Here is a 24,430-nt window from a genome sequence, read left to right as displayed (position 1 = left end):
GGGGGGGTGGGGGGGGGGGGGGGTGGGGGGGGGGGGGGGTGGGGGGGGGGGGGGGTGGGGGGGGGGGGGGGTGGGGGGGGGGGGGGGTGGGGGGGGGGGGGGGTGGGGGGGGGGGGGGGTGGGGGGGGGGGGGGGTGGGGGGGGGGGGGGGTGGGGGGGGGGGGGGGTGGGGGGGGGGGGGGGTGGGGGGGGGGGGGGGTGGGGGGGGGGGGGGGTGGGGGGGGGGGGGGGTGGGGGGGGGGGGGGGTGGGGGGGGGGGGGGGTGGGGGGGGGGGGGGGTGGGGGGGGGGGGGGGTGGGGGGGGGGGGGGGTGGGGGGGGGGGGGGGTGGGGGGGGGGGGGGGTGGGGGGGGGGGGGGGTGGGGGGGGGGGGGGGTGGGGGGGGGGGGGGGTGGGGGGGGGGGGGGGTGGGGGGGGGGGGGGGTGGGGGGGGGGGGGGGTGGGGGGGGGGGGGGGTGGGGGGGGGGGGGGGTGGGGGGGGGGGGGGGTGGGGGGGGGGGGGGGTGGGGGGGGGGGGGGGTGGGGGGGGGGGGGGGTGGGGGGGGGGGGGGGTGGGGGGGGGGGGGGGTGGGGGGGGGGGGGGGTGGGGGGGGGGGGGGGTGGGGGGGGGGGGGGGTGGGGGGGGGGGGGGGTGGGGGGGGGGGGGGGTGGGGGGGGGGGGGGGTGGGGGGGGGGGGGGGTGGGGGGGGGGGGGGGTGGGGGGGGGGGGGGGTGGGGGGGGGGGGGGGTGGGGGGGGGGGGGGGTGGGGGGGGGGGGGGGTGGGGGGGGGGGGGGGTGGGGGGGGGGGGGGGTGGGGGGGGGGGGGGGTGGGGGGGGGGGGGGGTGGGGGGGGGGGGGGGTGGGGGGGGGGGGGGGTGGGGGGGGGGGGGGGTGGGGGGGGGGGGGGGTGGGGGGGGGGGGGGGTGGGGGGGGGGGGGGGTGGGGGGGGGGGGGGGTGGGGGGGGGGGGGGGTGGGGGGGGGGGGGGGTGGGGGGGGGGGGGGGTGGGGGGGGGGGGGGGTGGGGGGGGGGGGGGGTGGGGGGGGGGGGGGGTGGGGGGGGGGGGGGGTGGGGGGGGGGGGGGGTGGGGGGGGGGGGGGGTGGGGGGGGGGGGGGGTGGGGGGGGGGGGGGGTGGGGGGGGGGGGGGGTGGGGGGGGGGGGGGGTGGGGGGGGGGGGGGGTGGGGGGGGGGGGGGGTGGGGGGGGGGGGGGGTGGGGGGGGGGGGGGGTGGGGGGGGGGGGGGGTGGGGGGGGGGGGGGGTGGGGGGGGGGGGGGGTGGGGGGGGGGGGGGGTGGGGGGGGGGGGGGGTGGGGGGGGGGGGGGGTGGGGGGGGGGGGGGGTGGGGGGGGGGGGGGGTGGGGGGGGGGGGGGGTGGGGGGGGGGGGGGGTGGGGGGGGGGGGGGGTGGGGGGGGGGGGGGGTGGGGGGGGGGGGGGGTGGGGGGGGGGGGGGGTGGGGGGGGGGGGGGGTGGGGGGGGGGGGGGGTGGGGGGGGGGGGGGGTGGGGGGGGGGGGGGGTGGGGGGGGGGGGGGGTGGGGGGGGGGGGGGGTGGGGGGGGGGGGGGGTGGGGGGGGGGGGGGGTGGGGGGGGGGGGGGGTGGGGGGGGGGGGGGGTGGGGGGGGGGGGGGGTGGGGGGGGGGGGGGGTGGGGGGGGGGGGGGGTGGGGGGGGGGGGGGGTGGGGGGGGGGGGGGGTGGGGGGGGGGGGGGGTGGGGGGGGGGGGGGGTGGGGGGGGGGGGGGGTGGGGGGGGGGGGGGGTGGGGGGGGGGGGGGGTGGGGGGGGGGGGGGGTGGGGGGGGGGGGGGGTGGGGGGGGGGGGGGGTGGGGGGGGGGGGGGGTGGGGGGGGGGGGGGGTGGGGGGGGGGGGGGGTGGGGGGGGGGGGGGGTGGGGGGGGGGGGGGGTGGGGGGGGGGGGGGGTGGGGGGGGGGGGGGGTGGGGGGGGGGGGGGGTGGGGGGGGGGGGGGGTGGGGGGGGGGGGGGGTGGGGGGGGGGGGGGGTGGGGGGGGGGGGGGGTGGGGGGGGGGGGGGGTGGGGGGGGGGGGGGGTGGGGGGGGGGGGGGGTGGGGGGGGGGGGGGGTGGGGGGGGGGGGGGGTGGGGGGGGGGGGGGGTGGGGGGGGGGGGGGGTGGGGGGGGGGGGGGGTGGGGGGGGGGGGGGGTGGGGGGGGGGGGGGGTGGGGGGGGGGGGGGGTGGGGGGGGGGGGGGGTGGGGGGGGGGGGGGGTGGGGGGGGGGGGGGGTGGGGGGGGGGGGGGGTGGGGGGGGGGGGGGGTGGGGGGGGGGGGGGGTGGGGGGGGGGGGGGGTGGGGGGGGGGGGGGGTGGGGGGGGGGGGGGGTGGGGGGGGGGGGGGGTGGGGGGGGGGGGGGGTGGGGGGGGGGGGGGGTGGGGGGGGGGGGGGGTGGGGGGGGGGGGGGGTGGGGGGGGGGGGGGGTGGGGGGGGGGGGGGGTGGGGGGGGGGGGGGGTGGGGGGGGGGGGGGGTGGGGGGGGGGGGGGGTGGGGGGGGGGGGGGGTGGGGGGGGGGGGGGGTGGGGGGGGGGGGGGGTGGGGGGGGGGGGGGGTGGGGGGGGGGGGGGGTGGGGGGGGGGGGGGGTGGGGGGGGGGGGGGGTGGGGGGGGGGGGGGGTGGGGGGGGGGGGGGGTGGGGGGGGGGGGGGGTGGGGGGGGGGGGGGGTGGGGGGGGGGGGGGGTGGGGGGGGGGGGGGGTGGGGGGGGGGGGGGGTGGGGGGGGGGGGGGGTGGGGGGGGGGGGGGGTGGGGGGGGGGGGGGGTGGGGGGGGGGGGGGGTGGGGGGGGGGGGGGATGCCAGCATGGCCAATTTGCCATGCTGGCAGGGGCTGATGGGAATTGTAGTCCATAACATCTGGAGTGCCAAAGGTTCGCCACCACGGGACTATAGTGACAGAGCTTCCGGCTTGGGGCCTGTCCTCAGCAAAGAACATCAGACCATTGATATCTACTACGCTTATACAGTTCCATAACCAATGACTGATGTATTCATGGAGCACGTGACTATTTAACCATTTAACAAGCCATCAGATGAACCTGCAGTATCAGCTGGTTCAGGAGTCTCTGCCAGGCAGCTGTTACATTACCGGCTCCTGACAACACGCCCCTCTCAAAAGTGCACCTCTGAACCACAGAACTGCAGAAGCAGAATTGCGTACGGGCAGCAGTACTAAACTGCATTGTTCTGCAGAACTTACGTGGTAGGTGCATTACCTGCACGGAGTGCCCATATCATGGAAGGCAATCGTTTCGTCAGAACCCACAGAGGTGTGTGCGTGTGTGTGTGTGAAGTGGGGGTCATACTGGCACCAGAGCTGCTTCCCTTCCCCTTCCCCTTCCCCTTCCCCCTCCCCCTCCCCCTCTTGCCATCATGATACAGCTGGAATGCTGGAATAAGTAAGTAAATAAATGCTGGGATAAGTAAATAAATAACACAGGGGCAAGCTTTTTAGGAACGTAGCTCCAAGCTAGGAGCTTTCCCTCCTCTTCCGCAAAAGGAACCAAAGCAGAAGGACGTCCGTTTCACGACATCCGCGTTTGTCTCAGAGTTCTCTGAGCTTCCCCAACAGCCCTACAAGGTAGGCTAGGTTTGGAAGCTGGGAGTGGACAATGGTCACCTTGCGAGCTTCGAGGCCAAACAGGGACTCGAACCCAGATCGCTGCTAACGGACCACACAAATTGCAGAAAGGATGTAAAATAACCTGGCTGGAATATTTTTCATTGGACTCCCCATCTGCCTAGATCAGGGGTCTTCAAACTATGGCCCTCCAGATGTTCATGGACTACAATTCCCATCAGCCCCTGCCAGCATGGCCAAGTGGCAGGGCTGATGGGAATTGTAGTTCATGAACATCTGGGGGGCCATCGTTTGAAGACCCCTGGCCGATGATCCCTGTTCCATTTATTTACTTATTTACTTCATCCTCTACCTTTCTTTCCAAGGGGGCCCCAAACCAGTTTATGCCATTTTCTTTTCTTTCACTTTGTCCTCACCACAATCCTGCAAGGTAGGCTGGGCCGAGAGTGCGGGACTGACCCAAGGTCTCCCAACAAGCTTCAGGGCAGAGTGGAAATTCGAACCTGGTTCTCCCAGGCGCTATGCCAGGTGAGACCACTAGAAGACACAAGCCATACCGTGGCTTCCTTCCCACAAGAGGGCAATGGATGGAACAAGAGTTGCTTTCTCTGGAAGGAAGCAAAGGGGTTTTGGGCATCTCAGCGCCCCTCTAGAAACCAAAACAGACAACCTATCGCAATTCAGCCCTCCTGCCCTGCCCCGATGGTTTCCTTACCTCTTCTAGCTGGCTGTGCACATGCTGGACAATCAAGTCAATGGCGACTGTATTTCCACTGCCTACAGCGGAGGGGAGAACAAGAGAGAGCACATGAACGGATCATTGGTTTGCTGGTTTCACAAAAGAGCACATCAGAGCTGTTCAGGAGACTGGGTATCTTATAACACTCATGCCACTGAGAACATTGCAAGAAAATGGAATTCATGCATTTCATGCGTATCTTATTGTATTTAGGGCATAGAAACAAAGAATGATCAAGTGTTTCAACCGTAGTCCTATCACATGAACAAACTCTTTTAGAACGTTCCATATTCTTAAATCTTCCCTCCAGCAGAGCTGATGGCAGCACATTACATCTTGCAGTAGCCAAGGCTCTCTTCTGGGTGGGATTAATCAGCAGACGAAGATATGCTGCCATAACTCCACGCTCGCATGGGATTAATAATGTAGTCGGAGAACAGGTTGTCTTGGCAGTACGAGTCAAATTATGAAAATCAAGATCCAAGAGCCTATTCCGCTTAACCTGAGGGTCTGAAGGCTTCCCACCTTTAACTGAAGCATAAGGAGTGGTTCCAAGGGGAAACCAATAGCTTCAACCTTTCTAAAGATCAAAGTATACCATTCTGAAATAAAGTGATCTGATAACAGAGAGGGAATATAGCTATTGGATCCCACTAGAAAATGTATACGCAGCCAATATTTTATGGCCCTTATCCATGCCAAGGTTTCTAGAGTTGTTTGGCCCATCTCTATGGTTTGCTGGTAAGAATTTGGTTGCTGGTTTTTTGTTGAAATACATATATTTCATATGTAGATCTGGGGCTGGATCCTGTGGGTTTATTTCACTAGCAGTGGCCCCTTGCACCAGAGGAAAGCACTGCTGCCCGCGGGATTAATCAGCCGGATCCTACCCCGTGCATAGCCGACAGAGGCATACGGCCTATAGCAGTGATGGTGAACCTTTTCGAGACCGAGTGCCCAAATTGCAACCCAAAACCCACTTATTTATCGCAAAGTGCCAACACGGCAATTTAACCTGAATACTGAGGTTTTCGTTTAGAAAAAACGGGTGGCTCCGAGGCGTGTGTTACTCACGCCCCTCCAGCATGATGCTGGCAGGGGATGTTGGGAACTGTAGTCCATAACATCTGGAGGGCCGCGTGTTTGACACCTATGCTCTATGCCATAGCCACTCCCAGGGCTGTCAGCTTTGCCTTCTGCTTTCTCTTCTGTCTGCTACAGGAGAAGGCTGAAAACTCCCAATATATTATGGACTTTCTACTTCCCAGGAATAGACAGCAAGAGGAATTCGGAAGCTTCCCTTGTTTATCTGGTTTGTTCCCTGCCTAACACGCTTGCAGTATCAAACCACTTAAGGGCCCCACAAACAGTCAGTAGGGTTGTTGGTAAACACCTAACCCACGGGAGCTCTGATGTACAGTACAGTACAGTACAGTAAACCTTTATTAGGCATAAATAATTCTGCAAGTGCTCTGACGTTTGGAAGTTCATACCACAAAAATGTCACTGGTTTCTAAAAGGCCACTGTTCCTTAGCTGGTAAGGAAACTCCCCGCGTCTGACAAGCATTGAGATGGTAGCCTTTTTCTTTTGATGCTGCTTCCATTTATGAACGGCACAAAAGGCATTTCAAGGAAGTTTTGGGCTACTTTCACCTTGTTTAATTTTCTTGGGGCAGAAAACCCCCTGACAAGACAGCCTGGATGGAGACCCCCTGCATGTGGTGAAGAAGAAGAAGAAGAAGAAGAAGAAGAAGAAGAAGAAGAAGAAGAAGAAGAAGAAGAAGAAGAAGAAGAAGAAGAAGAAGAAGAAGAAGAAGAAGAAGAGGAAGAGGAAGAGGAAGAGGAAGAAGAAGAAGAAGAAGAAAAGAAGAAGAGGAAAAGAAGAAGAGGAAGAAGAAGAAGAAGAAAAGAAGAAGAGGAAGAGGAAGAGGAAGAGGAAGAGGAAGAGGAAGAAGAAGAAGAAGAAGAAGAAGAAGAAGAAGAAGAAGAAGAAGAAGAAGAAGAGGAGTTTGGATTTATATCCCCCCTTTCTCTCCTGCAGGAGACTCAAAGGGGCTTACGTTCTCCTTGCCCTTCCCCCCTCACAACAAACACCCTGTGAGGTAGGTGGGGCTGAGAGAGCTCCCAGAAGCCGTGACTAGCCCAAGGTCACCCAGCTGGCGTGTGTGGGAGTGCACAGGCTAATCTGAATCCCCCAGATAAGCCTCCACAGCTCAGGTGGCAGAGCTGGGAATCAAACCCGGTTCCTCCAGATTAGAGACACGAGCTCTTAATCTCCTACGCCACTGCTAGCATTCAGCATAAACTGCAGGCGTGATGCCCCCCTCCCCGGAACGCTCACCCGCGGTTTGCTTGACTCTATTTCTTTTGATGCTTCCTCATCGCTCTACAAGAATCTCTGTGGGGATCGGCAAAACTTACACCGATTCACGATGTTGGCTCTTCTTTTATGCCTGCTGCCGAGATTAATGTGGCTTACCTCGCCGCCTCTGCGTGCCCTTTTGGGATTGTTATTTTTATACGCCTTTAATAATTCAAAAAGCATTCAAACAAATATGACGCTGTACGAAAACTGTGCTCATAAATACATTTATGTACAAAAACAATACGCCGAATTCCATTCCTTGCCTACAGACCCTGAACTGGTACTTATGCGGGGAAAAATGCCGATCCTCTACACTGCGGTGACACGCTGCGTTTTTACCTTAATTGATGATAAATGGTTCTCTCAGTACACTGAGCTTGCGAACCAACCTGATGACTTCTGCGTGTACGAATAAGAATGGATGATGCTGCAGTTGGGGGGGGGGGTTAAGAACATAAGAACAAGCCAGCTGGATCAGACCAGAGTCCCTCTAGTCCAGCACTCTGCTACTCGCAGTGGCCCACCAGGTGCCTTTGGGAGCTCACATGCAGGATGTGAACGCAATGGCCTTCTGCGGCTGTTGCTCCCGAGCACCTGGACTGTTAAGGCATTTGCAATCTCAGATCAAGGAGGATCGAGATTGGTAGCCATAGATCGACTTCTCCTCCATCAATCTGTCCAAGCCCCTTTGAAAGCTATCCAGGTGAGTGGCCATCACCACCTCCTGTGGCAGCATATTCCAAACACCAATCACATGTTGCGTGAAGAAGTGTTTCCTTTTATTAGTCCTAATTCTTCCCCCCAGCATTTTCAATGGATGCCCCCTGGTTCTAGCATTGTGAGAAAGAGAAAAATTTCTCTCTGTCAACATTTTCTACCCCATGCATAATTTTATAGACTTCAATCATATCCCCCCTCACACGTCTCCTCTCCAAACTAAAGAGTCCCAAACACTGCAGCCTCTCCTCATAAGGAAGGTGCTCCAATCCCTCAATCATCCTATTTTGGCTATATTGGCTAGCTAGCAGCTAAACATCAGCTAAACGTCCCTACATTTACAAAGGCGGTACATCTCCCGATGTGATAAGCTAGAGATGATCAACTGGTCCAATCCAGCAAGCGATTCCTACATCTTTAAGAGCTGTGTGAGCGGCACTCCCGGTAAGCCACCTGCCAGAGAAGGAGCTCCACCCAAGCAGGCTGCCATCCAACAGGATGGATCCGGGACCCGACACTCACCTCGCGGAACAACTATGTCGGCCAGACGCATGGTGGGTTGGATGTACTGGTCGAAGGCCGGCTTGACAAACTTGTTGTACTGCTTGATGACGCCGTCGATCTCCCGGCCGCGCTCGCTGATGTCCCTCCGGAGGCGCCGAACCAGGCGGATGTCAGAGTCGGTGTCGACGAATATCTTCATGTCGAGGAGCTGCGACGCGACATGGAAAAACAGAACACGTCTTCCAGTGTCCCATTTCTTTTTTGAAGCTTCACACTTCCACCAATATTGATTAACCAGAGGTGGGCTTTTTTCTCTCCAGTGTTGCAATACGAGTCTTAGACGCCCTCATAAATCAATGAACATTCGAATACAAAATGAAGAGTTAGGATTTATATCCCCCCTTTCTCTCCTGTAGGAGACTCAAAGGGGCTTACAATCTCCTTGCCCTTCCCCCCTCACAACAAACACCCTATGAGGTAGGTGGGGCTGAGAGAGCTCCGAGAAGCTGTGACTAGCCCAAGGTCACCCAGCTGGCGTGTGTGGGAGTGCACAGGCTAATCTGAATTCCCCAGATAAGCCTCCACAGGTCAAGCGGCAGAGCAGGGAATCAAACCCAGTTCCTCCAGATTAGATACACGAGCTCTTAACCTCCTACGCCACTGCTGCTCCTAGATGGATATAAGTAATAACATATTTCCAGAAAAACCAAATGACCAGGCGTGTCCAAAGCATATGTTTAAAGGACATGTCTGGAGAGTTGACAAAGGCAACAGTTATACGCTTTAGTCCTTCCTCTGCTAAAGGGTCGCTGTGGTGTCCAGTATAGAATCATTGAGTTGGAAGAGACTGCAAGGGTCATCAAGTCCAACCCCCCTGCCATGCAGGAACACACAATCAAAGCACTGGAACATGTAATCAAAGTGTGTGTAGGAGGTTAAGTGCTCGTGTATCTAATCTGGAGGAACCGGGTTCGATTCTCCGCTCTGCTGCCTGAGCTGTGGAGGCTGATCTGGGGAATTCAGATTAGCCTGTGCACTCCCACACACGCCAGCTGGGTGACCTTGGGCTAGTCACAGCTTCTGGGAGCTCTCTCAGCCCCACCCACCTCACAGGGTGTTTGTTGTGAGGGGGGAAGGGCAAGGAGATTGTCAGCCCCTTTGAGTCTCCTGCAGGAGAGAAAGGGGGGGATATAAATCCAAACTCCTTCTTCTTCTATCTTGAATATACAGTTATCCCTTGAATATACAAGATATACTTGTAAATCTTGAATATACAGTTATCCCTTCCACATCGCAACTTTCTACAACGCGGTTTTGATATATTGCTGGTCAGCTAAGAAATTAAATGGGATTTGGGGGGGGCGAGTTTTGTGGAAGCCGCAGACGACACAAGAAGACCAGCAGACGACCGAGTAAATGTTTGGAAACTCAGAAATGCACAAAATATATGTATAGTATTATATAATATAAAAAAATATTTTATCTTTTAATACCGTAAATATGTGCAATTCCTTTTTAAACATTAAAATAAAAGACAAAAAAAAAAATCAGACTTCCTCTCTGGTACGAAGGGAGGGCCGAAAACTTTTATGCAGATTTCCAGACTACAGGGGGCGCCTTGCCACTAACCCCCGTGATGTGGAAGGGATAACGGTAAGTTTTTGCAGAAACCGTTTGGCAACCATTTATAGAAACTTGTGCCTAGATCAACCACCATTATTATTATAATATTTCTGCCTTCATGCATATTCTTCTTAGGATTTATTCCTTTGTGTGTGTGTGGGGGGGGGGGAAGGGATTGGAGGGGGAGAAACTTAAAGGGGGGGACACGAGAGTTTGCCCCGCTCATCAATGTACCCCATTTTCTACATCCCTCCAAAATTAAACTGCCCAAAATTGTACATGAAAGGGTAGACATGTGAGTAAAGGTGTACGGATCTGCCCCCCACCCTCTGCTCGCTGGGGATATCTAGGAAAGTAAAGGCCTTGTCCAATTTTCTGATGAAAATTCCTTCCGTAGCCACTCGAGGGCACTCTTGTTCCAGCCGACAAGTTAACATTTGGGACCCAAAGCCAAAAAAAGCTTTGCCTGGGAAAACCTGGCCCCACATACGCGCCTGCCCTTCTTGCAGCTCTGAACTGACCTGCCAGCGCACTGTTCAGAGACTGGTTTGCAGCAAAGGAAGATCAGTTCTGCACAAGCAAAGTATTGTTTCTCCAACCTCTTTTGCCAACAGCCGCTCATGGTCCACATTTCAGTGTTTTGCCTGACGTGTGCCTTCCTTGCTGCGGCAAGCAAAGAAACGAAAAGGGAGGATGTGGAGTCCTAAATGCTTGGGACACGGTCAGGGTGGGGGAATCCATGTCCCAGAACAAACGGCCATTATACTCGCCCCGCCTGAACCGGGGAATAGTGACCCAGGCCAGTTCTCTTGTGCTCTTTGAAATCTACACGGTAATGAGGCAGGCTCACAAACTTTCTGAAATGGGTCCCACTTTTTGGGAGGGGATAATACAACTGCAAGGATTGTCATGCCCTTATATAAAGCCGTGGTGCGACCGCACTTGGAGTACTGTGTTCAGTTCTGGTCGCCGCATCTCAAAAAGGATATCAAAGAGATAGAAAAAGTGCAGAGAAGGGCAACGAGGATGATTGAAGGATTGGAGCACCTTCCTTATGAGGAGAGGCTGCAGCGTTTGGGACTCTTTAGTTTGGACAAGTGACATCTGAGGGGGGATATGATTGAAGTCTATAAAATTATTCATGGGGTAGAAGATGTTGACAGAGAGAAATTCCTCTCTCTTTCTCACAATACTAGAACCAGTGGGCATTCATTGAAAATGCTGGGGGGAAGAATTAGGACTAATCAAAGGAAACACTTCTTCACGCAACGTGTGATTGGTGTTTGGAATATGCTGCCACAGGAGGTGGTGATGGCCACTAACCTGGATAGCTTTAAAAAGGGCTTGGACAGATTGATGGAGGAGAAGTCGATCTATGGCTCACAATCTTGATCCTCCTTGATCTCAGATTGCAAATGCCTTAGCAGACCAAGTGCTCAGGAGCAGCAGCAGCCGCAGAAGGCCGTTGCTTTCACCTCCTGCATGTGAGCTCCCAAAGGCACCTGGTGGGCCACTGCGAGTAGCAGAGAGCTGGACTAGATGGACTCTGGTCTGATCCAGCAGGCTCGTTCTTATGTTCTTAGGCATTTGCAGAGACAACAGAGCATCCACATAACTGATCGTGCGGTACTTTTTCCACATCACTCTAGTCACCCTGCGGCTTCCCCTGCCCATTCCTTTACAAACAATCTGGAGCAACAAGCAGCCTTCACCTTTCCCTTTATATCTCTGCACCAAAAAGGGTAAGAGGCATTTAAAAAAAAAAGAAAGTTGAGAATCCAGAGGAACGAGCTGATCATGACAATGGATCGTTATAATATTATTGTGCTCTAGCACTCGAACCTTGGCAGATTTTCTTAGACTCTTCCAAAGCCTTCAATAATGATAGGAAAAGTTGAAGGTAGTAGAAAAAGAGAGGAAGAGGAGTAGTAGTAGTTTGGATTAATACCCACTTTTTCTCTCCTGTAAGGAGACCCAAAGGGGCTTACAATCTCCTTCCCCCCCCCCCCAAACACCTTCCTCTGCTAAAGGGTCGCTGTGGTGTGAGACTGAGAGAGATCCGAAGAACTCTTTTCTGACGGCCCACAGTACCTGCCAAACGCCTCCAACACCACGTTTCAGACTAATCAACTTTCTCCCTTCCAGCTTTCTTCGGTGGTGGCTTCATTCACTTCTCAGGTTTTGGCAGGACTAATTTTCATAACAAAAAAGGCTCATTCACACAATTCTGTCACATCCCTCACCAAGAAGCCCAGCTGCACCCAGAAAGTAGAAAAATTAATAGGGTTTTCAGAGGGCAGACTACAGAGAGCTTTGCTGGATCATGACCCTCAACACAATAAACGTGTGAGTTTTCAGGAGGCGCAGAATTCATTGGTATGTTAGGCAAACAAGTCTACGCTTCAAAAAATGCGCTTGTGCCCCTCGGCTCTGAAGCCGGGATGCACCTTTGATGGAATTCTACACTGCGTTGCTCCAGTAAGGACAGAAATCCCCTCTTACCTTCAAAAGGTCCTTATCCGAAAACGCCATGATGCCTTCGAAGATGATTACGTTGGCTCCATAAAGGGTTTTCTGGAAGCAAGAGGAAAAATAATTCAAGAGGAGGAAGAAAGAAAAGGACACAGCGTTGGAGAAGGAAGTTAAAATATCTTAAAGAAGAAGAAGAAGAGTTTGGATTTATATCCCCCCTTTCTCTCCTGCAGGAGAAAGGGGCTTATAATCTCCTTTCCCTTCCCCCTTCACAACAAACACCCTGTGAGGTGGGCGGGGCTGAGAGAGCTCAGAGAAACTGTGACTAGCCCAAGGTCACCCAGCTGGCGTGTGTGGGAGTGCCCAGGCTAATCTGAATTCCCCAGATAAGCCTCCACAGCTCAGGCGGCAGAGCTGGGAATCAAACCCGGTTCCTCCAGATTAGATACACGAGCTCTTAACCTCCTACGCCACTGCTTAACCTCCTACGCCACTGCTGCTAAAGAAAAAAGAAAGGACGGAATGGAGTGGAGTGGAATGGGGCAGGGACACAAGTAAAAATGGTTGAATTGATGCTTGCTCATTGTGACCAGGTGACAGAACGGAAGAGGAAGTTTCTTGGAAAGAGATCTGTAAAGCCAAAATGAATCTGAGCACCCCAAAAGCCTGTTTCATTCCAGATCTCGTAACTACCAAGCGCTTTTTATTTATTTACGCATTTGCTTCATTTATTTGCCTTTCCCACTGAGACTCCAGATGGATTTTAAAAATACAGGAAACAATTCAGTCATCATAAGACATCCAATAAATGGTGCAACCAGACTGGGATTACAGAACTAGAGAATACAAAAAAACCCCAGTCCAAGTCAATGGCGTGCAGGAATGGAGAAAACGGAGAAAACGAATTATAAAGGTAAAACAGATTATAAAGGTAGAAGACAATGCCGTAAATCCAACGTGACAACATTTATTCAATTAATGATATTTATAAGCTGCCTTTCTGCACAACGGGGAATCAAAGCGGCTCACACCCCTCTCCTGCTGATCCATTTTCCCCCCTCACAACAACCTTGCGAGGTAGAAAGAAGAAGAGTTTGGATTTAGACCCCACCTTTCTCTCTTTTAAGGATCCTCAAAGTGGATTACAAACTCCTTCCCTTCCTCTCCCCACGACAGACCCCTTGTGAGGCAGGTGGGGCTGAGAGAGTTCTGAGAGAACTGGGACCGGCCCAGAATCAAACTCGCTTATCCGGATTAGAGTCTGCTGCTTATGTGGAGGAGTGGGGAATCAAACCCAATTCTCCAGCAAGCTTCCATGGCGGAGCAGAGATTCGAAGCTGGTTCTCCCATTCCTAATCTGGCACTCTAACCTATATACCACACTGCCATAAACTACACTGCCGTTTCCATATTAAAAAGTCCTCCTGAGTTGTTTCATTATACTACAGTTCTTCAGCCTTTATGAAAATCCTCTCCTGAACATTTCTGTTAAATACATGTACACATTTTTATGTGTTTACACACACACTCACATGTGATACACATATCACACATACAAATGCTACATTCTGTACTATCCTGGCCTGCACTGTTCTCCAAATCCACCGTACATACACTTTGTTTAGATGACAGCTCCCCTTTCAGTTTTCTACATTTCCAATCCTATTACATTGCTTATTAGATTGATTGTCAGGGGTCCCCAGCCTTTTTGGGCCTATGGGCACATTTTGGAATTCTGACGCGGCATAGTGGCCGCAGGACCAAAATGGCCGCCACAAAACAGCTGCTGCCGAAGGCTTTTATTGTACCATTTTTTATTGTAACTCGCCCAGCGACTGCAGCAAAGGACAGCGAATAAATGCAAACAGACAAACAAATAAGTAAATAAATAGCACTTCCCGATTCTCCAAAAGAAAGGGGAAGCCCCCTTACAGGCGGGGCTCCGTAAACAGGTCGCAGCAGCCAGCTCACCCATTCCTTCTTGCGACTGTGCGTGGTGAAGTCGTAGATGGGGATCTTGACGCTTTTGCCCTGCTTGAGTTTCTTCAGGGTGGAGATGATCAGGTCGAAATCGAAGGCGTCCGGGTGGTCAAAGTTGTAGTCGTTGCTGGCGGCCTGATCCTGCTGCTCCTTCGTGAGCACCTGAAAGAGACAGAGACACAGGAAGACACGAGGCGCTGCCTTATACCGAATCAGAACGCTGGTCTGCCAGTATTGTTTACGTCAGGGAGCTGGGTCTGTTTAGTCTGGGGAAGAGATGGTATCTCTAAGTATCTCTAAGAACAGGATCCTGGGCGGCAGTTCCCAGCCCCGTCTCTTTCGCTTACTTTGTAGAAAGAGTCCATCGAAAGGAGAACCACCCAGGGGACGTCCAGAGCCTCTATGATCATTCTGGCCACCGTGGTCTTCCCAGAGGCACTTCCACCTCCGAGACCTGAAAAGACACGAGGAAGGAAGTTCAGAAGAATGGGAAACAGGGGCAGCTAGGAATCCAGCGGAGAGCAATTTGAATACTGGCTGCGATAAATTCGTAACAACTCAGAAGTTTGCTTCCAGAAGTTCCAGACCTACCTGCTTCTATAAGAACATAAGAACGAGCCAGCTGGATCAGACCAGAGTCCATCTAGTCCAGCTCTCTGCTACTCGCAGTGGCCCACCAGGTGCCTTTGGGAACTCACGTGCAGGGTGTGAAAGCAAGGGCCTTCTGCTGCTGCTGCTCCCGAGCACCTGGTCTGCTAAGGCATTTGCAATCTGAGATCAAGGAGGATCAAGATCGGTAGCCATAGATCGACTTCTCCTCCATACATCTGTTCAAGCCTTTTTTAAAGCTATCCAGGTTAGTGGCCATCACCACTAACTAACTAACTAACTAACTAACTAACTAACTAACTAACTAACTAACTAACTAACTAACTAACTAACTAACTAACTAACTAACTAACTAACCAACCAACCAACCAACCAACCAACCAACCAACCAACCAACCAACCAACCAACCAACCAACCAACCAACCAACCAACCAACCAACCAACCAACCAACTAACTAACTAACTATCATCTATCACCTACCCACCTACCTACCTACCTATCTTATATCTTTATCTCTATAGAGATAGACAGACACACACACACATATACATAAATACACACACAGAGAGATATATACACATGCATACATGTATATATATACACAGATATATATACACATATACACACACACATACACACACACATATATAGAGATACATACACACCCACACATACATACAGACATACACACACACACACAAATATACACACACATAGGTACAGAGATACACACACACACACGCACATATAGCCCTATTAATATTCAAAATGGCGCCCTCGGCACCTGGCTCTCTCACCGATGACGAACGCCTCCTTCGACTGTGTGCCGTGCTCATTGTACCAAGGCGGCCGGCCAGCGGTGTAGATCGTCCTTTTGCTGGTCCGCAGCAGGGGGGGCTCCGATTTGCACTGGCTGGTGGTCCGTTTCCGGGAGGGCCGGATGGCGCCCACCGGAGGCAGCAGCCTGTCCAAGGATTCTGCGCCGCTGTTGCTAAAAGGCGAGAAGAGGGAGAACGCGGCGTGAACACGCGGTGCTGTCTTATGCCAAATCAGACTCTCAGTCCCGCAAGTTCAGTGTTCTGTGGGCGGAGGTGTATCTAGGATAAATGGAGCCCAGAGACAAAAATCTGACACACACACACCCATCCGCAACAGGTGCCCAGATCTACCGCCCAGAGCCCAGGTCTACCGCTTGGAACCCAAACCGGTGTCCAGGTCTACCGCTCGGAGCTGCCGCCGGTGTCCAGGGCAATGTGCACTCGGTGACAGGGGTTACCCCATGTCCCCATAGGCCAGTGGTGGCGAACCTGTGGCACTCCAGATGCCATGGACTACAATTCCCATCAGCCCCTTCCAGCATGGCCAATTGGCCATGCTGGCAGGGGCTGATGGGAATTGGAGTCCATAACATCTGGAGTGCCAAAGGTTCGCCACCATGGCCGTAGGCAGTACACCCAGAGGTGGGATCCAGCAGGTTCTCACCAGTTCCTGAGAGGGGGTTACTAATTATTTGTGTGTGCCGAGAGGGGGTTACTAATTGGGTCCGCTTTTCCGCCTCCACGCCCTCGCCTCCCCGAGAGGCATCCTGCCTTCGAACGTGAAGGTCCCATCTAGCAATTGCGACTGATAATGTCACTCCCTGAACTGGGTTAATCCCTTTCAGGTACTGCAATTCATGGATTCTCAGCCTTTCGTACCTTTTATCTCACCAGTCTCTATCAAAGAACCTGTGTGTTTCACCATTGCTGTGTTCAGATTTGTGAGTTGGGGCATTGTCTAGAATGTGATGATGATTTAGAAATGACCTGGTGCAAAAAAAATTGGGGGGTTGTGGTGGGGTGGCTGCCCATGGGGGGGGGCATTCAACTCAGGTTTTGCCCAGGGCTCAGGTTTGCCTAGGTACGCCTCTGCCTCCTTTGCTGAGGGGGGGCTGGCGAGGGAACCCGTTACTAAAAATTTTGGATCCCACCACTGAGTACACCCCTGTTTGTGGGCAGCACCTCTCCAGGGTCTTGGGCCACAAGTCTGTTCCATCACCTGCTGCCTAGATGCCAAGGATTGAATAATTCCCCCCCTCCCACTTATTAATTCATTTACTAATTAATTATTGACCCGAGTAAAAACAAACAAACAAATACACTATAAGCATAATACATAAAACATTGTTGCGTAAACACTAAAAGGCTACTGACAGATCCATAGAAATTAAAGTACGGGTAGCGATACCACGAGAGTGAGAAGAGGCGTAACTTTGCTCAGTGATTACTACATCAGGGTATGTGAGAGAAATCGGGCTGGGATGTCCACCATCCCATTGATCGCCGGGGCTGACTGACCCTGAGATTTTCTGAGGCCCAGTCCCTCTCCAATGAAGAAGAAGAAGAGGAGGAGGAGTTTGGATTTATACCCCACCTTTCTCTCCTGTAAGGAGACTCAAAGGGGCTTACAAGCTCTTTTCCCTTCTCCCCCTCTCCCACCAAACACCCAGTGAGGTGGGTGGGGCTGAGAGAGGTCAGAGAGAACTGTGACTAGCCCAAGGCCACCCAGCGAGAATGTAGGAGTGTGGAAAGACATCTGGTTCACCCGATAAGCCTCTGCCAATCAAGTGGAAGAGTGGGGAATCAAACCCGGTTGGACTCTTGGAGAGGAGATTGAAGTCTATAAAATTATGATTGAAGTCTAAAAAATTATGCATGGGATAGAAAATGTTGACAGAGAGAAATTTCTCTCTCTTTCTCACAATGCTAGAACCAGGGGGCATTCATTGAAAATGCTGGGGGGAAGAATTAGGACTAATAAAAGGAAACAATTCTTCACGCAACGTGTGATTGGTGTTTGGAATATGCTGCCACAGGAGGTGGTGATGGCCACTCACCTGGATAGCTTTAAAAAGGGCTTGGACAGATTTATGGAGGAGAAGTCAATCTATGGCTCCCAATCTTGATCCTCCTCGATCTGAGCTTGCAAATGCCTTAACAGACCAGGTGCTCAGGAGCAGCAGCAGCAGAAGGCCATTGCTTTCCCATCCTGCACGTGAGCTCCCAAAGGCACCTGGTGGGCCACTGCGAGTAGAAGAGAGCTGGACTAGGTGGACTCTGGTCTGATCCAGCTGGCTTGTTCTTATGTTCTTATGTTCCAGATTAGAACCCACCTGCTCTTAACCTCTACACCACGCTGGCTCTCAAGGTCCCTTAGATCAGACCACTGGCCCTTCGAGTCTTGTCAACTCAGCCTGGCAGCCGCTCTTCAAAACCTCAGGCAGAGGATTTATCATATCATTAACCGCCTGGTCTTTTTTTTTTAACGGGAGATGCCAGGCATTGAACCTGGGACCTTCTGCATGCCAAGCGGAGGCCCATCCAAGCACAAAGCGTGGCAGACCCTGCTTAGCTCCTGAGACTGGATGGTCCAGCCATCTTACATATGCCTATATGCCTACAGAGAGCCAGAGTGGCGCTGCGGTTAAAAGCAGGTGCACTCTAATCCGGAGAACCGGGTTTGGTTCCCCGCTCTGCCACTTGAGCTGTGGAGGCTTATCTGGTGAACCGGATTAGCTAGTGCACTGCAACAAACGCCAGCTGGGTGACCTTGGGCGAGTCACAGTTCTTGGGAGCTCTCTCGGCCCCACCCACCTCACAGGGTGTTTGTTGTGAGGGAGGAGGGAAAGGAGTTTGTCAGCCCCTTTGAGTCTTCTTACAGGAGAGAAAGATGGAGTATAAATTCAATCTCCTCCTCCTCCTCCTCCTCCTCCTCCTCTATATAAATAAAGTTGTTTTGCCAGGCGTGCTGTTTTCATGCCCTGGTTTTTTACTTGAGGATTAAGAATCCTTTGATACCCACAGAAGCTGGTAAAGTGGATTCAAAGTGAACAAACCACAGGCCTGGAGAAACCAGACTGGGCATCAATAGCCCTCATAAGAACATTACGAACTAGCCTGCTGGATCAGACCAGAGTCCATCTAGTCCAGCGCTCTGCTACTCGCAGTGGCCCACCAGGTGCCTTTGGGAGCTCACGTGCAGGAGGTGAAAGCAATGGCCTTCTGCTGCTGCTGCTCCCGAGCACCTGGTCTGCTAAGGCATTTGCAATCTCAGATCAAGGAGGATCAAGATGGGTAGCCATAGATCGACTTCTCCTCCATAAATCTGTCCAAGCCCTTTTTAAAGCTATCCAGGTTAGTGGCCATCACCACCTCCTGTGGCAGCATATTCCAAACCCCAATCACACGTTGCGTGAAGAAGTGTTTCCTTTTATTAGTCCTAATTCTTCCCCCCCAGCATTTTCAGTGAATGCCCCCCGGTTCTAGTATTGTGAGACTCCTGCCCCACGGGGCAACACCACAGAAACCTGCAAAGGAAACCACGTGGCCGGCAAACAGATATTTATATACACCCTGCATATCCGCTTGCAGGCATTTAAAGATTCGCAATCTGAATGCTAGCAGCAGTTTGGGCAACACGGGCTACGGTGCCCCTCCCCAACCATCGCAAAGGAAGCTGGATATTTATACATCTCCAGCGTTTCAGCGAAGGTCAGCTAAGCAGCCTCTCTGCCATCGCTCCCAGCGCAGTGCAGGGAATAGAGGAGATAAGCCCCCGCAAAGAGGCCTTTTCATGTTTGGCAACCACGTGGTAGAAACACAGCACCGCCCGAGGGCCTCTGGCCAGCGACATAAGCTGCCCGGCAGGGCTCCAGGCCTGCGTGCCAAGGATGGGACAGATCAGCTTATTTATAGCCGGCCTCCGCAAGGCCACCCCAACCCCCCCCCCCTTCCTCTTATTTCCCAGTTTCGGGACACGCTGCCTCCCGGTTTGCAGATGTGTTTGTGATCACCATGCAAACAGAGCTGTGCCTCTGTAAAGGGTTGCTAGCTCGCAACTAACTAACGGAGACCCCTGTAGGGGTTTTCAAGGCAAGGCACGTTCAGAGGTGGTTTGCCATTTCCCTGCCTCTGCGTAGCAACTCCGGACTTTGTTGACGGTCTCCCTTGCAAATACCAAACCAGGCCGACTCCGCTTAGCTTCTGAGATCTGATAGCGTCCCGGTCAGGTGAGATAAACAGAGGTTAGCAGCTGATGATTTCCTCTGCGCGGCAACCTGCCTTCCTCGGCAGTCTCCTGTCCCAAGTGTGAACCAGGGCCGCAATGGCAGAGGGCCATTCTACAGTTTTGTCCGGCAGCTAATCTGGCCGAACAGGTGTGAACACCGAGGAAGGTTTTCCTGAAAAAGCTACTTATTGTGGGTTGCGTCCTGTGCAGTGGCGTAGGAGGTTAAGAGCTCGTGTATCTAATCTGGAGGAACCGGGTTTGATTCCCAGCTCTGCCGCCTGAGTGGCAGAGACTTATCTGGTGCACCAGATGTGTTTCTGCACTCCTACATTCCTGCTGGGTGATCTTGGGCCAGTCACAGTTCTCTCAGAACTCTCTCAGCCCCACCTGCCCCACAAGGTGTGGGGAGAGGAAGGAAAAGGAGCTTGTAAGCTGCGGGAGAGAAAAGTGAGGTATAAATCTAAACTCCTCCTCTTCCTCCTCCTCCTCCTTCTACTTTTTACCCGGCTGGAAAATTATACAGCCTCTGTGCCGGCACACAATTCTCTTGTATGTACTGTAGTGAGATCTTAAATGCAGAACTAGCTAAACAACAGCTTTGTAGCCCTTCAAATATAAGGCGGGGTTTGGGGAGGGAGCAGCAGTGGCGTAGGAGGTTAAGAGCTCGTGTATCTAATCTGGAGGAACCGGGTTTGATTCCCAGCTCTGCCGCCTGAGCTGTGGAGGCTTATCTGGGGAATTCAGATTAGCCTGTACGCTCCCACACACGCCAGCTGGGTGACCTTGGGCTAGTCACAGCTTCTCGGAGCTCTCTCAGCCCCACCCACCTCACAGGGTGTTTGTTATGAGGGGGGAAGGGAAAGGAGTTTGTAAGCCCCTTTGAGTCTCCTGCAGGAGAGAAAGGGGGGATATAAATCCAAACTCTTCTTCTTCTTTATTCTAAACTAGCAGCAAAGCCCATTGAAGGGGAAGAGGCAATGGGCCCTACCAAAAGGAGGAAGGGGGTGAGCAAGCATTTCCCCCAGCAATGGGCTTTACTGAGGCCATACCAGCCCCCCATCCTGTTATTCCCGACACAATGCTTCCCACTTATCAGGTCCTGAGCCTGTGGCGGGGGTGGTGGTGGTGGTGAATGGAATATTGCCCACCAATGGGCGAGCAGGACTCACAAAGTGAGTCCGATTGGTGGAGAGTCCGTTGCCGATTGGTGGAGAGTTCGTTGTCGGACATTCCATCCCTTCGACAATTATAGGCTAGGTCCATGGTGGCGAACCTTTGGCACTCCAGATGTTACAGACTACAATTCCCATCAGCCCCTACAATTGGCCATGTTGGCAGGGGCTGATGGGAATTGTAGTCCATAACATCTGGAGTGCCAAAGGTTCGCCACCACGGGGCTAGGATATTCAGTGTATTTGTGTCAATTTCACCAAGAAAGCGCTACAGCAGAATGTGAAACCGACCAACGGACATCTGCAAAGTTTGCTTGAAGGATTGACAGTTAACACGCAGGGGTTTTTTTGGAATACTACTACTGACGATCGTCTGATTTGAGTTCCAGTGCCTGTCTGAGAAAATATTTTCTAACAAGAGGGACAGTCTGCATTTGGTGCTTCAAACACACGACGTGTGCATTTATTACCCTCCCGGTTGTGTTTCTACGACAAGTTTATTAATATCGGTACCATCATGGTTGGTTCTTTGTTGTACTTTAATATAGGAAGTACAGCTGTTGCACTTACTTGCACCTTTACACTTTATTAAAGTTGTATTCTAGGTTGACTTGTGTTAATAATTGGCGGCTAGGGCACTGTGGGTTTCCTGTTTGGGGTGATTATACCACGCCGTACTCATTCTTCTTGTATTGTGAATCCAATTTCCCTGCTCAGGATTTGCGAAGAAACAGCGGCCCCCTTTCAGGATCGGAGGGTGGTCTCCGTTCCCAGGAGGGAATGTGTGGAATTGATGCTTGCAAGTGTGGGCACATTTGCTGATGTTGCTGTCTTTTTCAAAGAATCTTGGGAATTGTAGTTTTTTTGTGAGCAGGTTGAGAGTTTTATAGCATGTTGAGAGGTTTGTATCAGGGTGTCCAACTCTGGCTCTTACTTAACATTGATACCCTAAGAACATAAGAACATAAGAACAAGCCAGCTGGATCAGACCAGAGTCTATCTAGTCCAGCTCTCTGCTACTCACAGTGGCCCACCAGGTGCCTTTGGGAGCTCACATGCAGGATGTCAAAGCAATGGCCTTCTGCGGCTGTTGCTCCTGAGCACCTGGTCTGTTAAGGCACTTGCAATCTCAGATCAAAGAGGATCAAGATTGGTAGCCATAAATCGACTTCTCCTCCATAAATCTGTCCAAGCCCCTTTTAAAGCTATCCAGGTTAGTGGCCATCACCACCTCCTGTGGCAGCATATTCCAAACACCAATCACACGTTGCATGAAGAAGTGTTTCTTTTTATTAGTCCTAATTCTTCCCCCCAGCATTTTCAGTGAATGCCCCCTGGTTCTAGTATTGTGAGAAAGAGAGAAAAATTTCTTCCTGTCAACATTTTCTATCCCATGCATAATTTTATAGACTTCCATCATATCCCCCCTGAGCCGCCTCCTCTCCAAATTAAGTCCCAAACGCCACAGCCTCTCCTCATAGGGAAGGTGCTCCAGTCCCTCAATCATCCTCGTTGCCCTTCTCTGCACTTTTTCTATCTCCTCGATATCCTTTTTGAGATGTGGCGACCAGAACTGGACACAGGACTCCAAGTGCGGTCGCACCACGGCTTTATATAAGGGCATGACAATCCTTGCAGTTTTATTCTCAATTCCTTTCCTAATGATCCCCAGCATACCCTCTGAAACAATCACTAGTGATCGTTTAGTGATGGGAGGATTCCACTCAACATATGCAAATCACACTTGCTAACCGCACCCTTTACACTTGTTAACCAACGCAAATGGTTCTTTCTCCCACCCTGGACATTCCACAGGGATATATACTCCACTTGCTTTACTACCATCAGAGCCTCTGAAGATGCCAGCCACGGATGCAGGCAAAACGTCAGGAGAGAATGTTACTGGAACACGGCCATGCAACCCAGAAAACCCACAACACTCCAATCGCTAAGGATTAATTCACTCTGTGCTCGGTCAACTCCAGGCCTTGACAACCTGCTCCAAATGGGAAAGAGAGCCCATCTGGGGGGGAGGGCCCTTGGACGTTTAATGGGGGCACGGCCCTGCCAAGCGCTCGAAACCCAAGGAAGTCACACAGATGGCCGAAAGAGAGGGCGGCCTGTGACCTTTCCAAACCTGCTTCGGAAGCCAAGCTGCAGCTTCGATGGGCACTCTGCCCACGGAAATTAAAGGGATCATCTCACCAGGGGGGCACAGCAGAGCTTACCAACCCCATCCCCCACCCAAACACACAGAGATATAGAAGGCAGCTGAGGAAAAAACCCACATGCTTCGTTTCCGGAATGGTTAGCAGAACTAGTTGTCTGCAGACCAGCCAATGCTCCCAGACCCCCAAATGTGTCCATTTCAAACACCACCCAAGCCGGTCAGGGTCATTTCTGCACAGCTTTGCAAACTTAGTTTTTTGCTTTAGAGAGCCAGCGTGGTGTAGTAGTTAAGAGCAGGTTGTTACCATGGCCTTCATCCCCTGCCTTAATCTCTGCAGATACGTTTCAAGCCGTTTCCGGTACACATAGTCTAAAAAGATCCCCTCCCAGCCTGCCTCTCACATTGCCAAGCCGAATTATTTCCCGCATCGCTACTTTAAAGATGTTTGTGCGCTGTTACACTCTTAGCAGCTGGTGGAGATTCCCTAAAAATAAGTCCACAACTGTCAAGCTGGGTAACAAGGTGCACTCTAATCTGGAGAACTGGGTTTGATCCCCCGCTCTGCCACTTGAGCTGCGGAGACTTATCCGGGGGAACCAGATTAGGTTGTGCACTCCAACACATGCCAGCTGGGTGATCTTGGGCTAGTGAGATCTCTTCGGAGCTCTCTCAGCCCCACCCACCTCACAGGGTGGTTATTGTGGGGGAGGGGGGAGGGAAGGGAAAGGAGATTGTAAGTCGCTTTGAGTCTCCTTACAAGAGAGAAAAGGAGATATAAATCCAAACTCCTCCTCCATTTCTCTTCTTTTTAAGTTGACACTGATCATATTCAGGCTAAAAGTCAGGGTTCCCCAACGTGGTGTCCGCCAAGCGATTTTTTCCCGAAGTAATGGGGGGGGGGGGCAATGTAAGACTTTTGCCCAGCAAGACTTCTGATTGGCCAACAGAGATTGGGTTGTCTATACCAGTGGTGGCGAACCTATGGCACGGGTGTCAGAGGTGGTACTCAGAAGAAGAGTTTGTATTTATATCCCCCCTTTCTCTCCTGTAAGGAGACTCAAAGGGGCTTACAATCTCCTTCCCTTTCCCCCTCACAACAAACACCCTGTGAGGTGGGTGGGGCTGAGAGAGCTCCGAGAAGCTGTGACTAGCCCAAGGTCACCCAGCTGGCATGTGTGGGAGTGCACAGGCTAATCTGAATTCCCCAGATAAGCCTCCACAGCTCAGACGGTAGAGCAGGGAATCAAACCCGGTTCCCCCAGATCAGAGTGCACCTGCTCTTAGCCACTACGCCACTGCTGCTCAGAACCCTCTCTGTGGGCTCACGCGCCCAGAATTCATCATGTGGGGGGTGGAAAATCACCCCCCCACACACACATCTAGGCTGGCCTGGGCATAGATCCTTTACCTGGAAGTAAACTTGGTTGCTGGCAATGGGGCTTGCTTCTGAGTAAACCCTCCTAGGGTCGCG

The 24,430-nt window shown here is 53.7% G+C and overlaps 1 protein-coding gene across 1 annotated transcript in view; it reads right to left on the bottom strand.

Annotated features, from left to right (window-relative positions):
- The window catches only part of UCKL1 (uridine-cytidine kinase 1 like 1), a 68,627-nt gene that overhangs the window by 25,923 nt on the left and 18,274 nt on the right, over window positions 1-24,430 (bottom strand). The window contains exons 3-8 of the mRNA XM_048497928.1: window positions 15,369-15,562; window positions 14,308-14,414; window positions 13,952-14,122; window positions 12,011-12,082; window positions 7,904-8,093; window positions 4,275-4,336 (exon numbers count right to left, since the gene is read on the bottom strand). Of these exons, the coding sequence (XP_048353885.1) occupies window positions 4,275-4,336; window positions 7,904-8,093; window positions 12,011-12,082; window positions 13,952-14,122; window positions 14,308-14,414; window positions 15,369-15,562 (796 nt within the window). The remainder of the gene's footprint in view (window positions 1-4,274; window positions 4,337-7,903; window positions 8,094-12,010; window positions 12,083-13,951; window positions 14,123-14,307; window positions 14,415-15,368; window positions 15,563-24,430) is intronic.

The sequence above is a fragment of the Sphaerodactylus townsendi genome, linkage group LG05 (genome assembly GCF_021028975.2).
Source record: "Sphaerodactylus townsendi isolate TG3544 linkage group LG05, MPM_Stown_v2.3, whole genome shotgun sequence".
NCBI lineage: Eukaryota > Metazoa > Chordata > Lepidosauria > Squamata > Sphaerodactylidae > Sphaerodactylus > Sphaerodactylus townsendi.
This window is presented reverse-complemented; position numbering and strand designations above follow the sequence as displayed.